Genomic DNA, 27,029 nt, shown 5'->3' on the forward strand with positions numbered 1-27,029 from the left:
TACTTAGGGAGGAAAGCACGACATACTAACCCGCGAGTAATTGCCTACCCAAGCTTCCTTCCTGCGTAGTGTGTACACAATTTTTCTCCAGATCTGTACCTGAAAGTTTAAATTTTTGCCTCCGTTTATGGAAAGGATGGCGCATGCCATAATTTTTATCATTTGTTTTCTGATAAGAGAAGAAAGTCTTTTTTCTTTTTAAACAGGGAAAGAATTAAAATTTTCAATGCAGGTATGGTGAAAAAAAAAAAAATTATGCCTGAGTTTAATAATTTTTTCTCGCCTCCTGGCGGAAAGCGTCAACTTTCGTCCCGCTGTGCAAAACAAAGTTGCCGCTTTCCGCCTCCGTCGACGAGAAATAGTAAATTACATATATAGGGAGGTAAAATATGAAATGTCTCAGATCACATGTAATTGTTGATCACAACAAACATGTGATCTGAGAAATTTCTTACTTTACTTCCCTAGATGTGTAATATACTACATCTTAAATTTTTGTCCTTTAAATTTACTTCTATTTACCCTGCAGTAATTTTTTATTTCTCATTAGTCCCTCACGTACAACACCCATCAAGACAAAAACTGTCTTGTGTCAGTCAACTTTTCGCGTAATTTCCAAGACAAATACTTGCTTCTTTGGTCGGTAGCCATATGTTGACTTTGTTCGTAACAGACCAAATAATGATGCAAAAAAGGTGAATTTTTAAAAATATTATGATCAGTCAGGTGAACTTTGTAATATTTTTTCTAGTCGCTTAAAGTTTCAGTCATACATTAGCAGTCAGTAAATTCGAGCTGTCATATTCCTTTAAAAAATCTTAACATTTTGAATCGTACACAAAGTGATATTACAAAAATTAGTCTATAGTGAACCAACGCTCGTTTATATGCATAACCCTGTAATAGATATTTATACTGTTGGACTTTAAATGTAATTTAGAAAAATTTTATTTTATTTTTTCCAATAAGATTTTCAATAAAAAATCTAAAAGATTTTATATTGAAATCTCCCTGACAGTTTTATATAAATATTTATTTCATGAATAGTAAATCATAAATATATGAAACAAAATAAATGATATCTAAAGCATATAATAAAAAATATAAAGCACATACTTATAAATTTCTATTTCTATAAAAAGGTGTTTATTATTTTTTTTACATCATATAGCTGTTTATACATTGCATACAATAATATAATAATAAAATTCAACGGTTTAAATGTTTAAATTAATTTATTTGTCATCTGTTATTTATCAATTATAATTAATTACATATATTATTAAAAATTTCAACGAAGTTTGATAGTTTTAAGACGGATTCCCAAAATTGCGCAGTGCCAAAAACGATCACAGTTAACAATTCTTGCACTCAACAATATTTAACATTAAATATTAACAATACTACTCACTGTGCCCTTTAGGAATATATGACATTAATAATTAAAATAATTTTTATTTATTTAAATTCAGCTTTAATCCTAATATTAACTAGTGTTTATTGCTCGTAAATAAATTATTATCTATTTATATATTTTTTTCTCCCATTTATATTCGGCTACATTGCAAAAAAATTTTTCTTAATGTGAAAAAAACCTTAGCTGTAGCTTTTTTTTCTATATTGTACCAGAATCTATATATCGAATTAAAAATATTGACGATACAAAATTGAAGAGCCTTATTTTTACTTATTTATTATTCCAGACAAATTTTAAATCCGCAATCACAATTTTTTTTTTGACACAATAGTCAAAGAAGTTGACAGTCTTTTTATTTTTGCGACTCGGAACATTTTTTTTTTTTTTATAATTTACAATTTTTTTTCTCGTATTACTTCTCATCTATATGTTTAAATCCATCTTAACCCACAGAGATTAGAGTACCATTTACGTTTGCGTATAATTTGACTCGATAAATTGACATTTTTTTCCATTAAATTATTTTTATGTATACATAAAAAATTACCAAATAAAATTTCCTTAAAAATATTTCAATTAACTATAACTCGAAATCGTTTTTACACATCGAAATTATTTTATAGAACCTTTTTAAATAGCGTTAATTGCTTTTCTCTAATTTATTAAATTCGCAGTAAATTTTATATCCGGTAATTTTCATTAATAAAAATTATGCATACAAATAATTATAATTTTTTTCAACAAAAAAAAAATTTGAACTGATAAAATTTTTTAATTACATCGATTATTTTACATTTTTTAAAAATTCTGAAAAAAATTCAAATTATTTTTTATTCTTATAGATTGAAAAAATAAAAAAAAAACACTTGTATATTAACATATATCGTATAATTGAATTTTTTATAAGAAGATTAATACGCAAAAATTGTATTCCGCTTGAGGGGAAAAGCGGGTCTGAGATACAACAAGAAGGCATATTTTTGTTATTTTTTTTTCTAGTACTGTCGTCATTAAAAGTCTTAAAATTTGTGACATTATTAAGCATCATTCCAAGAATATTCTGCTCAAATTTCATAAAAAAAGATTAAAAAATAAGCCAGTGGCAAAGGGGACAACCGAGTCATCTCAAAAAAAAGTCTCCATGCTGTAGGCAGGATAACTCATGACTGCTCATTTGAAATCAAAAAAACAAAAAAAATTTTTTTTAGTACATAAGTTTATCTTAGATCTGAACGAAAGATTTTTTGTAATAACTACTTATCGCATGAAGATTTTTTTTTAAAGTGACTCGGTTCTCCCCACTACCACTGGATTATTTTTCAATATTTTTGTATGAAAATTTAGCAGAATATTCTTGGAGTGATGCTTAATAATGGCACAAATTAAAAAAATTTTAATAATGAAGGTACTCTGAAAAAAAAAAAATCACAAAAATATGCTCCTTTTTTTTTTGTATCTCAGACCCATTTTCCCCCTTAATATATTCAAGCGAATGTGATATTATTCATAAAGTTTTTCGAGATTCATAATTCGCGGTAACTTTTCAATAAACGTTTGTTTATATTTTACCAATCAAGACATTCAAGTTTCATTAAAAAAATAAATTTTTATTGACAGTGGTATTCGTTTTTTTTTTTTTGTTCCTTCACAGTTGAATACTTTCATTGAAAAATGTGAATTTTCAATCCTCCAAATTTCATTATTGGTACACTTGTTTGAAAAATTTTTCATTTTTCAATTTTTTTTTTTCAAGAAACGTTTGTATGAAAAACAAAAAAAACTTACAACAATTTTCTGTACAAGTATCGATTATTTTTATTCACAAAAAAAAGTTTATACTTTTCTTTGTTTAAAATATCTTAACATTTATCAGTATATCTATTTTCATAATGAAATTACATTTTTCTATAGCATTAATTAATTTACTAAAGTCTATTAAATTTTTCGACAAATATTCGCAATATTTTATTGAAAAATATTTTTAATAAAATTACTTCTATTCTATTAATATTAATTAGTTTGGTAACATAATTTTTTTTAAAAAGAAATAGATTAATAAATTATTAACATGAATTTAGTAATACTATAGGCGTCATTTTTATTTTCAAGGTGATAATAAATATAAATAATGTATATTGTAGCTTAAATAATAAAATAAATAATTTATCGTATATATAGTAGATCAAAATATTCAGACTCTGAAATTTTTTTATCAAGATATTGATCTGCTTGACTAACATTTATAGTTGCAAAAGACAAAAAATCTAACCAATGTGCTTCGATAAATTCTCCATCCAATAAGGCCTAAAAATTATTTAAAATTATTTCTTAGTTTATTATTTTACATAATTATAATTTATAATATACTTTATAATATAATAATATTTACAGTAAAATAATTAACTACCTTTTAAAACGTACGACGTATTAATTAAGTACGCGACGATTATTATGCGACATAACTTTTTTTATACTCCGTTTGGTGTTTTCTGGATATTGGCAAGTCAATAAATTCTTAAATTCATTGATAATTAAATCGATTAAAATCTACAAGTGTCAGCATAAATCGTCTAAAAGTATCTTATGTTGAGCCAAATTTTTTTTGTGATTGATCCATCAATTTTGAAAATAGTAATTGCTGATTATTTAATATTCCTATCACCATGTGCTGCATTTGTTAGGCGGATTCATTCGTGAACCAAGAGGACAACGAAAAGCTTCGGCAAAAGCTGGCGAGTTCATCATAACAACGTTAACTCTGAAAATAATCATAATAATTTAGTATAAGTGAAAAATAATTATTTTTATAATTATGATAAAAAATTTTAATTGAAATAGGAAACTTAATATTGAATTTTTGAAATAAAAAGCTATCATTATATTATTAAAAAAATACTTGAAAATGAGTTTTTAAATGTAATAATGATTATATTTTAAATTTGTATTCATGAAATTTTGATAAAATCTTCAAAACCATCTTTTAAATTTTTTAGCAGTGAATTTATGCAGAAGATAACCTTTAGGTGACACAGCATCTCCCCTTTTTTTTCATCTTCAAATAGATGAATGAAAAGTCCTTTGTTACTTTGACTAGACTCACGCGATAAAAGGGACTATAAAGACACTTTTTTTCAAAGATAATTTAGAGTTTTTGACAAAACTAAATAATTAGCATGTTCTATTTTTATACAAAATGCTAAATAACTAATGTTCCATTCGGGAAAATAGAAAACATTATGTTTTTAATATTTTTAATAAAATTCATCGAACTTTGTGATTTACATTAAACTTATGTTAACCCGAGTCGAAAAAAAACTTGATTCAGGCTCACTTCGCCTTATTTTTTTTAACAAGTTATGGATTTGCTGACGATTTTTCGATAAGATCTCGACTTTTTTGACTTAAATTAAATTTTTGTCAACATCTGTAACTTATTTCATCTTAGTCTCAACTTATTCATATTTACTTCGAGCTCGAAATCCATTCACCTTACTTTTGACTTGTTGAACCATGTCGAAAAAAGTTATTTATTCATCTTACTTTAGACTTGATCAACCAAGTCAAAAGCAAGCAGTATTTTTTACCGTAAAATTTGTTTTTCATGATACCAGCACCGAAATTTAAAATTTCAGTGTCTCTACAGCCAGTCGAAACAAGCTAGGTTCAAGCCGATGCTGCAAACAGCTGTTAGCGAATTTGTGATTCGTAAATACCTTCACACAGTAGGCATAATTATGCTTGTTTCTTCCCTTCCGACGAAACACAATTGTTTTTGCTTGGGGTTACTTGTATTTAATGTTCGTTTGCAGCCTTATTACTCTCATTTGTTCGCTTGTCACTTGAGTTTATTCATTTCATTTTTTAAGTAACAGTTTCAATTAACCGAATAAAATTATTAAAAAATGAGTGAAAATAATATTTTTGTCTTATTTACTATTTAGTAAGTGACTGTAAATCACATATTTCTCATTCTCTAACAGTTTTCCGCATCATCGGCTTGAAATTAACTTGTTTCTTACTGGCTGGTGACACTGAATCTTGAAGTTTCAATGCAGGTAATCATGAAATAGTATATTGTGTGACAAGGAATGTAACGAAACGATTTCAGGCTGCGGGTGATGTCAGCCCTCGCCTACGGCTCAGGCAGCCAACTTCACTCTAGTCTGAAATCGTTTTGTTTCATCCCTTGTCACACAATATACTATATCACGTTTCATTTAGTTTCCACTTTCTTGTCTTATAATATAAGTCGAATAAGTCTAAACCAAGTCAATTTTGACTTAATTTCGACTTTTTCGTCTTAAATCCTGACTTAGTAAGCCAATTAAGTCTAAAACAAAGCGAAAACAATGTATTTTATATCTCCGTAAAAAAAAGTTGACTTTGTCTTGCGAAAAACGGCTCTAAATTTCAACGTGGTAAACCAAGTCTAAGTCAAGTTTTATTTTTGACCCGGGGAGTGTATAAATTGCAATACAATTTTATAATAAAAGTGAGTAAAATAAGCAATTTCCGAAAAAAAAAATTTTTTAAAAAATGAACTTTAAATAAATAATTTAATGTCTAATGACATCAATGAAAAATTATAAATACTTATTTTATAAAAATAAATAAATTTCCTATTTCAAAATTAGATTTTTTTTTTATCCGGTAAAACTAACTATACAAAATATTTGATGTCTAATTAATGGGACATATTAAATTGTTAACATAGTGTGTATAGAATACCTCTCTGGAGACGGAGTGTGATAATCAAGCTCGACGGAAAGGATATAGGCCTCGGCAGTCATGTTAGTACAGTAAGTCTAAAAATAACAACGTCGTTAGTTATTAAATGATTGGACAATAACAAACTATTTAAGGGAATAAGTTTGACAGATAGATTTTTTTACCTGGGCGGCACTAATGAAAAACATTTGACTTGGTCGAAGAGCATCTAAAGTTGGCAAAGCTCGATCTCTTCCATTAGTTAATGTATGCCAGGTTTGATAAGAAATTTGTAAAGCACCAATATCAGCAACGTTTTCATTTCTCGTGACATTCCAGTCAAACTAAAATTAAATCGATATTGAGTCAGTAGGTATCAGTCATTTTTAAAAATCATTATAATAATAATCTCTTATTTACTTGTACGTCCACTTCATTGCCGTAGAATTGAACTTTTCTCCAAAATCTTTTAGCATAAAGTCTGGCGACGCACTCGATTTTACTTTCAAGTTGACTCCATGATTTAGGAGTTATCCAAACCCAATTTTTAAGATTTATTTCGGGATCTAAAGGCAAGCGATGGTGAAGATCAAATACATGAAGAATTTCATGTGCGATTACGGAGCCTAGAGTTGCATGAGCAGAATAGGCTGGTCCTCCTTCCCATGACCATGACCAGGCAGTCATCATAGCAAGTGGTATCACTTTTGTTTTTCATTGTTTATAAACAGAAAACAAACATACAATTAATTTTAAAAAATTAATTTTAACAATAAAAATTAGTTTTATAAAAAATACCAAAAGTATCAGAATATGAACATAAATATATTTATATAAATAAGTTATAATAAATATTTTTTCGAAATTGGCAATTCAGTAATTGAATACAAATGAAAAAAATCGAATTTGTTTTTTAAAAACTATTACAATTATTCAATACATTGTAAAAAATTTTAAGTCCGCAGTGTGATGTGAATAATGTGGTGTGAAAATTTTTAACACTCCCGGTGTGAAAATTACACGACGCACGGTGTTAAATTTTGGACCGTGTGAGTCAAAACGTTCACACCACTAATGGTGTAAACGCATAAGTTTTTTACTTAAAAGTTTGAAGTTAAAACTCTCGATTACTTCGACACTAAATATTTAATTTTTATTTTAAAATCTACATCAATAATAATAATGGCATACTAGTGTTGCAATTTACATATCATATGATAATTTGTAACTACAGATTATATTATCGGACAATATTTGAGGTAATAACACCGAACGGTGTGAAAGAAAACACTCATACCGTCTTAAAAGTACACGGCTTGATATTTCACACCAATAAAATTTCACACCGTCAATTCACACCAAAAATTTTTTACAGTGTAGTTAAAACTCTTTTTAAATTAAAAATAAAAAGTATAACAAATGTTTCTACCTATTGAATTTGTTGAAGATTCGTAATAAGCATTAACAGCATATGGATTACGCCATCTAAAAAATATTAATTACATCATTTATTTTAAATTCATCTTTATATAGGGGAGGGGCACAACGGGATATCGAAAAATAAAAAAATGAAAATAAAAATAAAAGTTGAAAATTTCATTTAGGAGCTAAAAAATATTTAAAAATTTATTTTTATAATTTTGTTTCAATAGTGTCATAGTTAAACATAATTTTTCTTAAAAAAATCTTTAAGTTGGTAAAATATAATTTTTCGCTCTACTCCATTGTGCCCCATCTTCCGCGATATTAATTGATCAATTGTCTTATTTATTACATAGACAACTCACCTATCATTTAATGTTCCTCGTAGAACTTGGTCCTTCAGGTTACGAATTTGTCGAAATCTTTTAATGACAGTTGTAAAAAAATCTGGCTCAATAGTTACCTTATTAAAAAAAACCATAAAATAATTATTACTAAACAGTAATTAAGTACTTAGACGGTTGATTAGACAAAAGTGCAATAAGATTACCTTAGCCATTTCATGCGCCAATAAAGACTTATTATGAAAACCAGGCCAAACGTGAAACTTGCCTCGCAGCTCAGTGAGCTTCAGTAAAGATTGTGCCCTGGTATCATCATCGAGCCAAGATTTAACTAATATCCTTTCTGCTAATGTTTCCTTAACTCGCTCGAATAAATTATTGACCTAAATAACAAATAAATTCAAGTAGCCCTTTCACGTTGTTCTGTAAATTATTATCATTATTTCTTTTAGTATTCGGTAAACTCACTCGACCGGCCAGTAATTGTAAATATTGAGGTTTATATTGTTGTACATATAAGGCTCCAACCATTTCAGAAAATAAATTTCTTGTCAATTTACTGCAGGAAACATTCCAATTGTTGCTGGCAGTTACGTTCACAATATCATGAAGTGTATCCACTGCATACAAAAGTAGCAAACCATTGTGAACAACTCTGGATATTAAAATATTAAATTATTGTTATTATCCATGTCTATTTTTATGTTTTCATAAATATTTTTAAAATACCACCGGAAATTATTTTTAATATTTTCAAATAATTTAAAATTTCTTGTCTTTTACAATAAATATCTACCATTATTATTATTATTTCAAAAATTCGGGAAGCTATTGGTTTTGGTCCGATTTTTGAAAATCGAATTTCTAAGAGATCTTGACGTTTTGAGGTTCTAGGAAGCTATTCTGACTGATTTCAAAATGATGTCCGAGTGTATGTATGTACGTATGTAAATATCTATAACTTTTGAACGGATGAACCGATTTTGATCGTCAAGGTGGCATTCAACATGGCAGGTCAATATCTAAAAACTGAAAAAATTGAGCTTGATCGGTAGGGTTCGTTCAGAGATATTCCAAAAATAAACTTTTTTCAAAAATGTTTTTTTTTGGATAGCTTGTAATGTGCTTGATGGATTGATTCCAAAATCCACTGGACTCTGAAACTTCATAAACCGCATCGAATGCCACCTCACCCACCGAAATCGGTTTATTCGTTCAAGAGAAATCGTTATCGAAAGAACTAAAAAAAAATTTTTTTTTAGCATTTTCGAAATTTCTCAGAAACGACTTAATAAATCAATTTCAAAATCTGACCAGCTGTAGAACTCAATAAAACGCGTCGATTGCCACCTTAACAGTTTCAATCGGTTTATTTTTATTATAGAGATATCGTTTGAGAAAAAATGGTAAAAAATGTTCTTTTTCGAAATTAAAGGCATACGATAGTATTTTCAAGCTCGAAGAGCTCGAAAATGTATCGACAGCAGTTTTTCGAGCTCAAGGAGCTCGATATAAGCGGGGTTTTGGGGTTGGCCCGCAAGGTCAACTGATAGACCGATTTTTTTTTCAACATTAATGGAAACTTACAGCAGTAAATATATTTGGAAATGTTACTCATCGTAAATTATAATTCGTTCTTAATTTATACAATTCTAAATGGCGAACGTTTAAATTCTCTTACTTTGAAAATAGAAAATTACATTTCTTGAAGAGAAAGCTCGTTTAATGCAGGTATTAAATATTCAATTAGTTTTTTTTTATATCCCTCTTAATTGGGTTGAAAAAATTTATTTTATTTAAAAAAAATCCGTGGATTGATTTAATTATTAATATACAAGTGTAACTTATAATTAAAATCTGGAAAACTAACTTTTCCCATTTAATTTCTTATAAATAATAGTCATAAAAAATTTTTCCAACAAAAAATCAAAAAAATTAATTGAAATAATTTTAAGTACTATGATTTTTTTTTTCAAATAATTAATTATCAAATTACTTGATTGAACGAGTTAATTAAAAATTTATGAGAATCCTGATATAAATTTAATAATTACTGTATAGCACTCATGTAATCACGAGTCGCGAGTTATTAAAATTATTATTTTTAATTAAATTTCAGTACATTGTTAATTGTGCACAATAACATAAATTATTGATAAAAAATTTTAATTGTAAATTGAAATATTAACTGCCATTATTAAGCTGATATAATTTTAATTAATAACTACATAAATATTGATGCATCCTAATTTGTTTATTTATAACTAATTGACAAAAAAAACTTCAACAAAAATTAATACATGACTGAACAAAATAAAAATGGTCTAAAAATATAAAAATTTTTCAAATAGCACAATAATTAATCGCTTCAATATTTTATTGTATACCGTTCGTCCCTATTAAATTAATAATCACAATTTAATAAGTAACCGTACATAGTTTGTATTGTAATTTTCATTATATGTTAAATTTTTAGCATCAGTAGTCATGATAGTCAATATAAATATTATACATTGTAAAAAATTGGGAGTGAATTCGGATTTTATTTCCATCCAAATTCACTCCATCACCCAGAGTTCCGGAGTTAGAAAAATCACTCTGCATATGGAGTAAATAGGGAGTTTGTTTTTTCAGCTGAGTGATTTTCGAGTGGCCTAGATTTTATTTCACTCTGCGTTCACTGCAATTTTGAACTTTAATATTCAAATTATTTTTTTTTAGGAGTGAATTTCACTGCGAACCAGAGTTTCAATATTAATTTACACTCCGCATTAGAGTGAAATTCACTCCAAAAGGAATCAATAAATAAATAGTCATCTGCTCTGAATATTTACTCCTGATTTACTCCGCTAATTTTTTTAGCGCAGATGGCAATTTTTTTTACTATTGACAGTGTTTTAATTAGGGAAGAAGAGGGAAAAGTAGACCTTTTAAAATTTTCAAAGCTTCAAAAAATATGGGGTCAAAGTGGACCCCTTAAAATTTTTCATCCGTCAATAAATTCGGATGAATAATAAGCTTATCAAAATTTCTTATGTAATGAAGGCTAACATAGACCACCAAAACTGTTCATTGAATATAATTTATTAAGAAAGTCAAAGATAATAAAATTTTAACGTAAACGTTTTAAATTTATATCGCAGCAGACTATACTAAAATAATTTTTTTATTATTAAAATACAATTGTTTCATAGTTGTTTGCAAATATCACACGTGTAAATAATAAAAAATATTAAATCCGAATTTTTTAAAGGGCTCATTTTGCCTCTAATTTTCGATTTTTCAATTTTAATGGACGCAGCATAATAAACCGAAAATAAGTATCAAGGGTCTAAAAAGAAGTAAACGCGTAAAAAAAATTGTTATCATAATTATTTTCCTTAAGGTTTCCACTTTGCCCCCCTCTCCCCTGAAAATTCAGTTTTTCCATTTTTTTACAACAATAATTATTAAATTTTTCGCGTTAATTTTCTCTATGTTACTATATTGAGTAAAATTCTTTAAAAAAACTAGACCTATAGCCCTCAACTAATTTTGTTATTTGCACACTGAGTATTTAAAAAATTAATAATAATAATTTTTGCATAATATCAGTGAGCGCATAGTGTGATTATTAGTTTAATACATTTTACTCATGTTAATGGTGACATATAAATAGTTTTGAATAGAGAGGACTTTGAATAATCTAGCATTGCATTTAAAACTAACAGTTAGCCATCCCTAACGCTAGTTGTCAGTGTAGATGTATAGTGTTTGAACACCTGTGACCGTTTTCCACTGATTATCCCAACTATTTCGACTGTTGTACAGATATAGTCGATCAGGAGTTTAAGCACACAGATGTTGCAGATCATTCCCGTGGGTATATCTATGAATTCTCTAGATACTTTACATACCTAATGATTGTCTATTGCTATCGTGAATATTCTAGGTTTTGGTATGGGTATCATCTATGAATATTTGTACAGCTAAATGTTTTTCTGCATAGACAACTACATTTGACCTCCATTATTTACTTGTGAAAAATATGTTATATTTATAGACCTATTTGTTTCTAGTAAAGGATGAGTATTATTTAAATTAATTGAATGTCATTTAATTTTATTTAAAGTAAATCAAATAAATCAAACGTTTAACGATAAAAAGTAAATTAACTGTCACTTTTAATCGAAAGCTTCTAACTGAGTGAGTTTTATTGTTAAGTAAAAAGGTTTTTATTTTAGTCGCGTATTTTATTTGAACAAACGTATGCCGACAGGAATATAAAAATATTGTGAAAATAAATATTTTAGTTTTGAATTTAAAATATTAAATATTCAGCATCAAGTGCCAGAAATGTTTTATTAAGTGTCACCTACTTTATGTGAATAATAAATTATTTTAAAAATTTTAGGGTTGACATTTTGAACATGTAATTATTCAGTTGAACTTTAAAATCGATTTTATAAATAATAAATACCTTAATATTATAAAATATTAAGACATTTATGTTTGAAATCGATGACTCAATTAAAGTTATTATGCATACTTTGTTCTACATTTATATAAAATAAATGTCAGAAGGTTTTCCACAGAAATAAGTCTGAACTAGTTGTATAAATTTGATGACTGAAAATCAAATATTTAAACCGTCAGATCATCATTTCTGTTCCGCTATTACAATTTATCAATTTTTCAAATTTAAAAATTAAATTGTGTGACCTACACTTTCACCCATGTTTGTGTTTTTAAAAAATTGACTCGCAATCAATACAAATATTTGATTCTTTAAATTTTTTTACATAAAATTCAGATTAAAAATTGAAATAAAATATTAGTACACTATATTAGGTCAACACCCAGGTCAAAAAAAATAACTTGATTTCGACTGCCATAGTTTTTTTGACTTGCATTTGACTTAGATAACTTGATTTTGGCTACTCTTATTTTTTTTTAGCTTCAATATAATTTTTTTAACTTAAAAATTTAAGTTAAATTGAAATCACATTGACTTGGATTTGATTTAAATGACAAATTTAAGTCAAGTCAGTAAAATGCAAGACAACGTAACTTTAATTTGACTTAGCTGGCGTTAATTGGTACTAAGTAAGACATCTTAGGCAAAAGCAAGTCAAAATCGAATGTATTTTCATATCTTAAAATATGTTTTTTATTAAAAAAAAAAGAACTTTAAGTGGACTTGACTTTGATTTGCGAGACTTGCTTTATTTTCAATTTTTAAAAATTACTCCAAAATTGTTATTTTTTCGACCTGGGCGTAAACGAAACAGTTACGAAAAAAAATTAATCTCTAAAAATTTTATTTATGCAGTTTTTTCGGAAATTATCTCTAAATAATTAGTAAGTAAATTTTGATAATTAATTTGATTAAAAACTTTTATTAAATAAATTTACTAGTTATACTCAGGAAGTAACTTAATGACCGTGAGCTGTTATTACTAATAATAAAAATAATAATAATAACCTGTTTGAAAATTGATTGAGCAATTTCCCCAAACTTCTAAAATATCGAGGCGCAGTTATGTAAACATATACAAATTGATCATCGGTAGTTCCATGCTTGTACAAATCGTTAAAAGTATCCTTATCCACAGTGATATTCAACAGCGTCTTCCACCTTATCTAACCGAGGAACAACCATATAAATAACAGAGTATAATATTTCAACTGTACATTAAATAATTATTTATCTCTCTTTAATTAACATACATAATTGAAGTTATCCTGAAGGTACGTCAGATTATACGGGATGTATACTCTTTGATCAACATCAACCCAATTATATAAATCTTTTTGCCGTGGATATATCTAGAAAATTAAATTATATACATACGTGCACTTTCAAGTACAGAGAATTCAAAGTTATATTTATAAATTACTTAAAAAAAAAAAAAAAAAAAAAAAAAAAGGAAAAAAACAAATTTAATCAGTAAATAAATAAATAAAAATTATTTGATACCTTGCTAAGAGATAAACAAAATTGTAAAAGGAGATAAGTTTCATATGATCGTTCTCGTTTCTCCATATTCTCTGGTAAATATTGATGAAGTATTTTTTCTATTTTTCGACATCTGTATTCATCTCTTGAATTCTGTAAATTAATTAAAAATATTAAATATATAATATAAATTTGAATATCAATTATTTTTAAAATAAATATATGTTTTTATTATATTATTTTAAATATTTAAGATCTTAAAAATTCTGTTTTATTCAAATGTAGTAACATCCGTTACAATATACGGTCTTATTCACGTACGTTATCGAATGTCAAACGATTGATTTTATTCGATGGACGTGAGTAAAACATTTATTGAAATAATATTGATAGAATGTGTAGTATAAAATGTAGTTGATATGTAGAATACTGAGTATTCAAAGTTATATTTCATTATTAATTAGTAAATACTACGTAACTCTGGTAATATAGGTGTATTTATAAAGTGAATCGATTAAATGTCTAGCCGATATGGAATTACTAATTAAAATGCTTCAAGTACATGGCATACTTCGAAAATTTTTATCAACAGAATTTAACACATTTAATTATTTAACCCTTTTTATTTTAATTACTAATTTGAATATGATTATCGGATGAGTGATATTTTATTTATAGAGCAGAAACAGAGTTTTTAACTATTAATTTTAAATGTGCGAAATTTTTTATTAAACTACGAATTACATATTTTATGGCTTTTAAAGTCTGGAGCATCTGACATTTGTCACGAGAATATGTAATTTTAAAAACGCCGCGTCCTCATTTTGGGGATCATCAGATAAAAAATTGATGAGCTCTTTACAGAGATAAAGTATGAGAGCTTAATTTAATTTGAATTTAAAAAAAAATTAGAAATTACTTTTGATTATTTTTGCTAGAGTGTTTCAATTAAAACGCTACAAAAAGTAATTAGTAATTGAAGGTTCGAAAAGAGAAAATCGTTATAGTATACTATACTCTCCCTATAGGGAGAGATAAAGTTGAATGAGTGACCATTAATTGGGTATACTTATATTGGAATTATAATTGGTGAGATACTAAAATTTTTTTTTCTAATAAAAAGCCATGGAAATCTCTATTTTATTGATTTAAATTTTTTGTAGTACACTGTAAAAAGAACTGTGTTAAAATTGGACACATTTTAACTCCACCCGGTGTTAAAATGAAATTACACCGGTGTAAAAGCGGGGTAAACTGCGTCCGCTTAGAGTATTAACTTTAAAAATTATAAAACACAAAAAATGTCAGTTCTCTATGAAAATTAATAAAAAATATAATTTATTAACAAGTAAAATATTTTAACACCGGTAAAGAATATCTACACCGACAGCGGCATTATTTTAAAACTGATCTAGAATATTTACACCGGCGGCGGCGTTATTTTGACACTGGGTAATTTTTTTTAACACCAGTACAGAATATTTACACTGGTGGTGGTGTTATTTTCACACCAATTTTGGTGTTGAAATTTAACACCGCCGATTTTAACACCTACACCGCTTGGAATTACCCCGGTGATTTTTTACAGTGTCAAATATAATTTTTAAAGTTCACTAGTGTCTCCAAAAAATTAATTTATTGTTAAATTGTGGATAATAGAAAAAAGTATTGATTAAAAGCCACTACATTCACTAAAAAAAAAATTTTTTTATTCTTAAGATGAAAAGTAAACATTTTTCCATTAAAATAATTCAATTTTATTTCCGTTGGTATTGACAAAACTTTTTACCAAAAATATTTATTTTTAATTTTATTGGTCATTCTATTCATTCTATTGTTCTCAGAAATGACAATTATTTTCTCTCTACAATGAGAAGTGAAAATTATTTTCAGAATAAAATTAAACGGAAATTGTCAATACTTTTTAAGTTTCTATAATGGCATTATGTTTTAGTGTCGATTCATTCTATCTTTTATTACTAAAAAATTTATTTTAAGAAAATGTAATAAATTTTAGATTTAATTCAATTTTTCTTATTCAACTGATTGACGAGTTATTAAGTATACGTTATTTTATTTGATAAGAAAATATTGAAAAATTCTTATTGAATATCAATCAAATTAATAGGAACCCTTAAAAATTTATGTGAGTTTGAGAAGCTTATCTTTAAGATAGACAGATAGTGTGATTGAATTTGCTGACTACTCATAATATTGATATATATTTTGAACAATCTATAATTGAAGTTTTTGTCTTGTCAGCATCGGGATATAAGTTATTGCTTTAATTCCGACGATAATAGGTTGAAATCCTTCATTAATTTGATTTGATTCCTCGCGTATATCAATACACTATATAGAAATATCTATATATAAATTTAGTGAACGCAGAATTAGAGCAAAGTGGAAATGTAAAATATTCAAAAATATATAAAAATTATTCTCGGTCTCTTACTCCGTACTATATTTTATAAATAAATTCTTGGAGCAATAAAGCAATAGAAGAATTTTCAAGTTTCTTAAAATCTGATGTTACTTATCATTTTTAAGAGAAAGTATATAAAAATACAGTTTAATTTATTTTTATGAAATATATAGAGTCAAAAATTTATTGAGTGTATTTTTGAATTTTATTACGTACACATTATAATGATAGCAATAACTTATTATTATTATTATTATTATTATTATTATTATTATTATTATTATTATTATTATAATTATTATTATTATAATTATTATTATTATTATTTTTATTATTATTATTATTATTATTATTATTATTTTTATTATTATTATTATTATTATTATTATTATTATTATTATTATTATTATTATTATTATTATTATTATTATTATCTTTTTTTTTTATTAAAAAATATACAAAGTCTGAGGGGATTTCGATTTAATAAAAAAAGTTTTGAAAATTTTTTATTAGCAAGTGTCTGTTCCTATTGATTAAATTTTGAATTATTGATCTTGTCAGTCGGTTAGCTTGGTCGCTACCATACACATCACAGTAAAATCTGACTTTCTGACGGATGGAAACTATTGAATAATATTCCTAAAACTGGTAAATTCGAAAGCTATGGAACTAAAGTATACAGCGACTATAAACTTTGTTAAAGTTTTAAACTCTCTGAATATTACTTTTTCAGCAGATGAAAATTTTTGAATTAAAAAAAAAAAAAAAAAGAAAAAGAAAGTATTACCTATTTATGTTTGTATAGAAATTTATACTTTTAAATTTAATATTCGTAAACATGGCACCAACTTTAATAAAATAGAATGAAGATTAAATATTGTCTAGAAAAAAATATACCTATATACATTTTGAAGTAATATGGGTATTTTCGGGTAGTGATACGAAGAATAATTGTGTGCAGTGAATAAAACCAAGATTTTTTATAGTATTTTTTTATTTTTTTGACATTCAAAAATAGTCTCTATCAAAAGTTTAACTAGTTCCATCATTTTTCACAGCTAAATCCGTATATCAAATCCTGGAGCTGCATCATCTTATGGATTTATACGAGGATTTGCATAATTTTGAAAAAGATTTTAAGATCAAGTACTACCAATGATGATTAGAAATTAAAAACACATCCTTCAATTTTTATTTGACACAAAATAAATTAAATTATTAATTTAGTTTACATAATAATCCCATATCTTATAAGCTTAGTATTTTTATTTATAATTAAACTCGAGACAAAAAAAAATTCCTTAGATTTTCATTTTTACAAAGGAAACGTTTGTTTGAAAATCTTAGTTACTTTTATAAATAAAATAAAATAAGTAACATCTATTTTTAAGACCTTAATTAAAAGACATGAAAATATTGTCAGTGTAATTAAAAACTCTCACTTTAGAAATATAATTTAATATATATATATATATATATATATATATATATATATATATATATATATATATATATCAGCTTTTATTATATTTATTTAATTCAAGAGTTACTCTTGCACAAAAACATTTACTCTACATGAACATTAAATTTAAACTTAAATTAAGATTTAAAAATTAAATATCGTTTTAAATATAATTAAAGATAAATTTAATTATAAACCAAAAATTTTAATTTATGATCAATATCTATTTTTAAATTAATCTCAGGTTTATTAAATTTGATAATAATTACCTTGATAACGGTGTACGCTTGACTCTCAGCAGGATTTGATCTTTTTTTACGGATTACTTTCTTCATACTAGCTTCCGCGTGCCATCTAGGTCCATCTTTCTGCGAATTAAAAAACCATTTATTATCAGAAATTAACGCGTGATTCCGACGACATTAAAATGTCTTTTTTACTCTCATAAAAAAAAATTTACGTCATCATGTCTTTAATGTGTCCGTAACTGATACTTTAAGGATAACTCGGATTTCTGTCTCTTATTTTCAATAAAAATTTTATAGCTTTTGAGGCATTTAAAAAATTTTTACGGAAGAGTAACGCAGCTAATTGCCAATTTCCTACTAGTTTTCAGTCTTCTATATACATATATATTTTACTTATAAAATTGGTTTGAATCCACAATATTTCGATTTTATTAATTCTTGTTTAATGTCTTTGTTCAAATTTACCATTTATTTTCATTTCTTTAAATAAAATTTATTCACATTCATCTATTATTTATTGTGATCATTAATTATGCAAAGTAGTATAATTTTGAAAAACAAAAAACAAACTGTGCCAAGTTAAAAAAAAAAATGAAATAAAAGCGATTTAAAGTTTAAGAAAATAATGTTTTTACTACTGAAACAAATACTGAGAAAACTTGCCAAAAGTAAGATCATTTTGCATAAAATGCATATAATACAATTTTAAATAATTCCTAGTGGTTATATTGATTTTTATTATCCATAAAAAGGGACATATTTATTTTTCAATATCTTACATGTACTCAAATAAATATTAAATTCAAACACTATTTTTCCTTTTGAATTTATTGATAGTAATTGATTTGATAACAAAATAGATTATAATTTCCAATAACACATTTACTGAATTTAAATATTTATGAAATTTGCTTACGTTTAAATTTAGTAAGAAAAGTTGATCGAGTAAAAGTATCTTGAAGAAACAATATATATTTATATTGCGGAATAAACGTAAATATTATGGTTATTCTTATTCACGGAGTGAATTTTATCACAAAAATTCATAGCTAGTAAAATTTATAAAATGTTATGCTGAAAAAATTTTAATTTTAATAATTGAGAGGAAGAGTCTGTGATGATTTTTATCAATAGCTTTAAAAGTTGTTTTTATGTAAAAAAAAAAAAAAAAAAAAAAACCAAATAAAAGTAAAGTACATTACTGCTGTCATTTATTGCGATATTTCTGTTATTATCAGTATCTGAGAGCTCAAAACTGTTCTTGAAAGCTAGAGAAGCTTTATTAAATATGACATATATCAGATACGTAATATTGAAGCCTGACGTATCGAATCACAAAAAGTATGTAGAAGTTGAGAAAAAAAATAAACAATTGAAAATATAAAAGTAAATCGGTTATTAGCCAAAGTTCATGAAGCCGCAAAAAGAAAATTTATGCTTGCCAACGTAAAAGATAGCTGTAAAGTCATAGCAGGATATTAGAAGTTTTGCCGTATCGTCAATGCACATTTTGGCTGAGAGCCAATGCAACCCATGCCCTGTTCGTTCCATGTTACATATCCTCTTAGTCTCGAGATCGACTTCTCGCGGCTCCAGACTGTCGTGCCCAACTGATAGATATCCAACTGATGTTGCAACCGATTCCTTTGGACTATTTTTTTTTACAACATATCCCCAACTGTCTTCATGTCATTAATAATTACACTCACAGTTATTTTTTCTCTACCAACTCTTTCTATCTTACTTTTTGCTTTAATCAATATATACTAGACTTTATCATAAATTGCTTTCTTGATTTATTTATTTTGAAATTTTTAAATGATTTTTTATTTTTCCAATTTGCTTCCAAAATTACTGTTTAATTTTTTTTATTAAACACACTTTTAATTATTTACAAAAATAAAATACTCAAAAAAATTAATCGGATGTCATGAGATACAAATTTATTCTGAATTTATATTTATGTGAAAAAATGAAATAAAATTTGAAATTTTGATATTGTCAGTTTGTCTGTTTGTATGTTTTGACATTAGAATGTGGGCAAACCTGATACAATCGAAACTGTACATTGAGTCGGCTTATCTCTTTCAGTATTTACTGTCTATTTGTTTACAATATAAAATCATTGAAAATTATTATTTATTTTTTAGTAATTAAAATATTTTAATTCTCAGACCTTTTCAAAAAAAAGTATGAAGAAAAAATAATTTAGCTCTAGATCTAAACAAATTTATTCAAAATTTTATTTTTAATGAGTTTCAAAATTATCTTAAAAATTAAAAATTAAATTTTATTAGTATAACAGTTTAGACTTTTTTGACTTTTTTTATCCGTAAATCTACACAGGTCTCCATAAATCTAATTAATTAAAAAATTAAACCCATGTGGGTCTGAGTAGAATGCGGGATTTAAGTCTTCGTTGATCTGAATTATTTTTTTCCCTTGCATACAATAATTCATTCAAAAATTATGTTAATTACTGGGAAAATAAAAATCTAATTTATTTTATTTAATTACAGCAGTTTCTTTATGACGTAGACCTAAAATTTCAGTACTACTTTATCTTAGTAAGCTTTTATGTGTTAAATTTAACTTATAGTCATTTCGTAATTGCTCAATCTTAATAAAAATAATCTCTTCTAAAAAAATTTTTCATTTATTTTTTCAATATTTACTCATTATAATTGTTTTTGAAATAATACGTAAAATAATTTACTTAATATTGCATTATTGATCAAAAAAATATTTTATTACGATAGTATGTCGCATGAAAAAGTAATTTATCTGAAATTTTTAGCTCATGTGTATCCGTCAAAAAAAAAATTCGTTCCAAAAAGATTCCAAAAAAGTTCCGTATGTGGAACTTCTAAACATGAGACAGATTAAAACTTCGAATGGAACTTTTTTGGAACGTTAGTAATTTTAATGTTAAAAAAAAAGTATATATGAGCAAATTTAAAGTCGAAAAAAGACGTTATTGAAACTTTTTTGGAATTTTTAATGGACTGTTTTTTTTTTAGTTCTATAAAAAATTCAAAAGTAGTGATTTTTTAACTATTTTGGCATATTTCTAGAACGTCTTATTTAGTCTATAAAAAAGTCAAAAGTGGTGATGTTGGAACTATTTTGGAATGTTTTTGAAACGTCTTTTTTAACTCCAGAAAAAGGTCAAAAGTGGTGATTATGGAAATTTTTTGGAATTTCCCTAAAAAATTTCAAAAAAGTTTCAAGAACATCCTTTTTGGACTCTCAATTTGCTAATAAAAACTTTTTTTTTTACCATCAAAATTACTATCGTTCCAAAAAAATTCCATTTGAAGTTCTAATTTGTCTCAAATTTAAAAATTCTACAAGCGAAACTTTTTTGGAATCTTTTTGAAACGAATTTTTTTTAGGCTCTTTTTTTGTCTACTCAAGTAAACAGTTAAATAATCAATTGACTAAAGAATTTTATAAATTTAATCAAATATATAAAACTGACTATTAAAATTTCGTGAATTTTAATAGACATATTTTAGCATAACGTAAATATTTGAGGTGTGTAATTAGAGCATTTCGAAATAAATTTTTTTTAAACTAAAGTGCTGCAAATATTAAAAAAAATGAGATAGAATTGGACTTACATATTTATTCGAGAAAAACGAATCTGCTAAATGTCTCGAGGGCAGATCGAGAAAAACTGATACCCGAGAGTGATCGTACAAGTCGACATCAACGTAGAAATCAAAAAGAGGTGCGCCATTTATTTTAAGAAGTGTCGCCACCAGAAGAGTTATATCCGTTGAGGCTGATGATTTTGGAGGTATATAGCCACCCGATTCTTCCAGCAGCGAATAAACTGTCAATCAAAAAATTCCATTTAATGTGTCACGTAATATTTTCTTACCCACACTTTTATTCATTTTTTTATTTTATTTATAAATATCTTTCATATCTCTTTCAAACATTCATACTTATGAAATACATTATCTTCATGAACTTCCTTTCTATAAAGTTTTATTGCTAACTCAATAGACCGCGGTAATGAAGATAACTCTTGGTGAAATGTTACAAAATTACTATAAAAAATATTGGGGAAATAGCTGTAATAAATAGTCATTAACAAAATAAATGACAAAAAAATAAAATGGTATAGACTTGACCTTGTTTTGAAACTATAAATGAATGAAAGAATAAAAGAGAGAAATAGTGGTACCGGAAACAACTTTATTTCCGGGTCGTACTCGATCGTTTTCCAGTGTATGCTATACACTTAGACAAGAAAGTACTTGTGAGATTCTTTTATCGGGATAACAAATTGAGTTCTAAAAAAAAAAAAACATCAGATATGTTTCGTATCATATATTTATAATATAAATATTTGGCAGGACTGAGTAAAATATAGCACCGGAAAATAAGTTTTTGCAAATTGGCGTAAGTCGTTATTTGTTACTTTTGCAATTATTTTTAGTCACTTTAAAGTGCAAGGAAATTATTTTCTTCAAAAAGATTTCGGTTTTATACTCTAAAAAAAAAAAAAATTTTTATAATCAGAAATTTAATCAAAATCTTAATTTTTGTCGGTCAGCGCTTTTTTACAAATATTTTAAATGCTTCACGGTCGTTACTTTTTGTCTTTATTTTTTCGGGTTAAAACCTTTTTTTTCATCTGGTTTAATTCAACTAATTTTGATAAATTAATAATACTAATAAACTTGACAAAATATTTTTAATAAATAATTGATAAAATTTTTCCATCAGTTTTTCGTTTAGTAGTTAGTAAAACTCGATATTCGCAACAGTATTTTAAGTATTAAAAATTTTTTCAAATTTTACCTCAAAACCAGATTAAAAAGAAATATCGCAAACGGCATTTCAAATGCTACAATTTTTCACGAATATAGTGCTCGTATGTTTTTAAATACTAAAAGCATTTTTTACCACCCTGATAAAGCTATAAATATATATACTCGTATTGTATAGAGATATACATCTAAAAAGTTGACGGTATTTTGAAATAGTTTGATGCTTTTAAAGAGCTTTCTCAAAGGCCTCGTGATATATACTCAGATTGCAAGAATTTCATCTCATCACATGTGTACATAAAAGCTCTGCTTTCCTCTTGTATAGATAGTAAAAGGTGATATATAAACCAAGATAAACTTAAATCAATACAAAGAAAGCAGACGTAGAAAAAAGTCCATCTGGAGAAAGGTAATTGACCGATTGTGACTTACATTATTCCGTGAGGTGAATTTTTGATCAAAGACTTTTATTACTTAAATTTAAAAAATGATCATCAGCTAACACAAAAAGGTATGTAGACAGAAATTAAAGTACTAAGCATAGGGACTTACGATCGATTGGCTCGTATTAAACGTGACAAGCAAAAAATAAAATAAAACTTTGTTCTTCAGATCTTTTATCTTTCGGATATTCTCTGCTGCGATATCAAGTACACAATATCTATAAAAAAAATTCAGTAACGTCGATTGTAATTCGTGTAATAAACTAGTTAATAGCGTAGTTTCATTACTTGTTCTATCATCGTTAAATTTAACACCAGAACACACATTTTTCTTTTATATAAATTCGAAATTAAATATAGTTTATTTATTAAATCAACTTCGACCTTTCAATTTTATGATTAAATTTTTGAACCTTCAATTCACTGTACATATGTATATATATATTACATATGTATTGTTAAGAATAATTTTTTTTTATATTTATCACTTGATTATTAAATAAAAATAATTTTTAATTCAGAATTATTTAAAAGTTTAAATTTTAAATTTAGCGTAAAATTTTTTGACTAGACATTATAGTGGTGAATATAATTCTTCTTTTATTTTATATTTCTAAGAGATACAAAAGCCATCATAAAATCTCTTTGAGTATTTCTTGAGTGTAAGAGCCTCATTTACTTTTTTTATTTACTTGTAATTAGTTTTCAAGAACTTTTGAACTATAGACAACATCGTCATTCTGTATATACTTCTTTAGTGACAAGTTAAGAATTTTATTAAAAATTTTTTATTTAGTTTTTGAATATGCTCTTTAAGCAATAAATTGTTGAGTTTATTATTATTTTTTGGCAATAAATAATATTTTTGCTTTGTACGGATAACTATTTCTTAACCTTGAATTTTTTACGATTTACTGCGTACTAAATCCTTGGAATCCGGTGAAAAATGATGTATATATATTTTCTCTCAGCAGAAATAAACCAAAGTCCTTGTCTATGATCTATATAACTATGGACGAAACTAATTCACGGTAAATCATTTGTACAGGACAATCCGATTGTGCGGCTCACTGGATTACCCAGTGGTCTTGTAGGGAAAATTTTCATTGCTGGACAATAATATATTATACATATTAAATCAGCTACACAAAATAAACTATAAAGATTTACTTTAATTTGTTTCTTTTTTTATTTATCAAAAAATAAAAAAAAAATTTTAATTTAAATAAAAAAAAAAAAAGATAGAAAAATAAAATTTTGTGCATGACCTATGACTCATTGTATACGTTGTAAATCAAGGTCAGTGAAAACGTGATTAAAGAACATTTTTTATTAATTTGAATAGTTTTTATAGCCTTAATTACTATTGACGCTTTTCTTATCGCATAATTAAAGCTCGTGATTTGGTGACCGTAAACTGCTGTTTCTGTACCTATGATTTCAATCTAGGTCAGTCTGTTATCAAGCTTAGTAAGAAATCGAAAATTTATTAATACATTTTTTAAATATTTTTTTTTTTATAAATTAAATACAATTATTTAAATAATTATTATAAAATCATTTATAAAAAAATTATCACATTTTCGAAACCATGTATTATATGTGCGCATTGGTAGTAATAAATCATTACGATTTAATTGGGATTCATACACTAATTAAATTAATTTGAGCATTAAATTAAAGCACAGTTTTGTCAATTAATTTATTTTATAAATTCGTTATTATTTTTTAAAACTATTTGAATACATTTAATTTTCAAGGCACAATTATATTTTTTATACACTAATCGATTTGATTTTAATCTTGACATTGTGTTGTATAAATTATGCAAGTATAGATAAGGCGCAAACCACTTAATGAAAGAGCTGATACAACAATTTTTTATAATAAATTTACTTAAGCTTCGAAATGAAAACTAAACAGTTGAAAATTGTTTCCTCAATTCATTGTGTTTCGTATTATTCATCATTTTCGAAATAACAATTTCAAGTTTATTAATATTCAAATATAGCTAATTATTCGAATTGGTTACACAACACAAAATTTGAAATGAATTTCTCTTTTTACGAAATTTTTATTCAAATTAATATTGAGAAAAGCCCGGCAATATTTAGGTACACGTGAAAAAAAATTTTTTTTTTATATGAAATTTAACAAGTATTAATATTATTAAATATGAAATAAATTGAGTAGACTTAATGTCCTGGCAGTTATTAGCTGTGAAGATAAAAAAGCAATTTAAAAATTGATATTGAAAAAAAAATTGATTTAAGTATCGATGATAACGTTAAAGAAAATGTTGTTCTTTAATGAAGTACTTGTCTTTAGTTATAATTTATATATTTGTTAAAATCAATAACTTCAATGCTATTTACTCGCTCAAAAAAAAAGTTGGTCAAGGTTACTGATACCCTTTACATTTATTTCGCGCTTACTAATAAACTAAACTACTGCTTTTATGTTACATAACAGCTAAGAACTTAAAACACGACAATAATGTTTCCTCGTTCGAGCGTTAAGTATGACGATTTATAGTTTGCCATTTACAGTAGAATCTGGTTATAAGCAACATTGGACGCTCGGCTCACTCTCACGTAAATTTAATTTTTTTCTGTAAGAAAGTATAGAAACATTGTTTATGACCAGACTTTACTGTATTCAATTATTCTCAAACTTTTGTTTGTTTCATTACCAAACTACATTTTATAAAAATTTATAATTAAAAAACAGTTAAAAAAAATTCAATCGATATAAAAAAAATTGATTATTTTTAAAAATAAAAATTGATTGAAATTTTTCAGTGATAAATTTTCAAATTATCATCGAGTAATTGAATTAAAAACTGCAATTTCATACTGGTAGGATAAAACAAATAAGATTTACGTAGTGGCATTATCCAGTAAATTTGATTTTTTAGTTTTTTTACGTTAGATCAAATAAATTTACCACCGTGAATATTTTAGATGACATATATGCTCACATAAAAAGACACTCTTTTAGCAATTAAAACGAGCAATGATTCACTACATTAATTAACATTAGTAAGAAATTTGTAAAAGATCTAGTGTATATATTTTATACTGACTTAGAATACAAGGAAGTCATTATCACGCCACAGTGAGATTTCGACCAATAAAATTCTATAAAGTTATCAGATTATCGATTATTCCGTAGATTTTATTCACTTGACCTATTCTTTATCATCCCTCGAGTTTTTTAAACGTTACGGACAAGGCAAGAAGAGGAATTCAAATTGAATTGTATATGTAGGAGGATAAAAAGACGTTTAGATTCTAGACTTATAAATGTCTAAGTTTTTTGCTATCACTTTTTTTGCAAATAATTGCACACCGTTTTAAGAGACGAACCCAATGAATTTGATATATATATATATATATATATATATATATATATATATATATATATATATATGTATATATATTTTTTTTTTGCGAGTAAATATTTATAAGCTAACGAATTAAGAATTAACGCTAACTAGTTGTCAATATTTAGTTAACCATTTCTGAAAATATTTTTTTTCTATTTATTTTAATCCGTTATTTGGAAAGAAAATATTTCTGTGTATACAAAAATTATTTTAATTTAATATTGCTTTAAATTATCAAACTATATAAATTTTATTTAGAAATTTTTATGTACAGGGAGTTAATAAAAGGTTGAAATTTTTTTTTAGTTTTTCTGATCTTTTGATTACAAATGATTATTTCATTGGAACTGTAAGTCAGATTTGCTATGTTTACTTCGTAAATGCGACAACATAATTATTGTGATCGACATTATAAGAAGAATATCGGATATTATAATTCATATATTATATT

At 25.8% G+C, this 27,029-nt stretch overlaps 1 protein-coding gene across 1 annotated transcript in view; it reads right to left on the reverse strand.

The window, feature by feature from the left end:
- Positions 1 to 3,521: 3,521 nt before the first annotated feature.
- LOC103573203 (endothelin-converting enzyme 1) overlaps positions 3,522 to 27,029 on the reverse strand; it is a 44,041-nt gene continuing 20,533 nt past the window's right edge. Inside the window, exons 4-17 of the mRNA XM_008552177.1 lie at positions 21,587 to 21,801; positions 17,985 to 18,083; positions 13,850 to 13,981; positions 13,600 to 13,698; positions 13,355 to 13,512; positions 8,359 to 8,545; positions 8,097 to 8,273; positions 7,912 to 8,009; positions 7,554 to 7,609; positions 6,545 to 6,828; positions 6,310 to 6,468; positions 6,146 to 6,222; positions 3,825 to 4,175; positions 3,522 to 3,721 (exon numbers count right to left, since the gene is read on the reverse strand). Of these exons, the coding sequence (XP_008550399.1) occupies positions 4,076 to 4,175; positions 6,146 to 6,222; positions 6,310 to 6,468; positions 6,545 to 6,828; positions 7,554 to 7,609; positions 7,912 to 8,009; positions 8,097 to 8,273; positions 8,359 to 8,545; positions 13,355 to 13,512; positions 13,600 to 13,698; positions 13,850 to 13,981; positions 17,985 to 18,083; positions 21,587 to 21,801 (1,841 nt within the window). The 3' untranslated portion in view covers positions 3,522 to 3,721; positions 3,825 to 4,075. The remainder of the gene's footprint in view (positions 3,722 to 3,824; positions 4,176 to 6,145; positions 6,223 to 6,309; positions 6,469 to 6,544; positions 6,829 to 7,553; positions 7,610 to 7,911; positions 8,010 to 8,096; positions 8,274 to 8,358; positions 8,546 to 13,354; positions 13,513 to 13,599; positions 13,699 to 13,849; positions 13,982 to 17,984; positions 18,084 to 21,586; positions 21,802 to 27,029) is intronic.

The sequence above is a fragment of the Microplitis demolitor genome, chromosome 8 (genome assembly GCF_026212275.2).
Source record: "Microplitis demolitor isolate Queensland-Clemson2020A chromosome 8, iyMicDemo2.1a, whole genome shotgun sequence".
Taxonomy (NCBI): Eukaryota; Metazoa; Arthropoda; class Insecta; order Hymenoptera; family Braconidae; genus Microplitis; species Microplitis demolitor.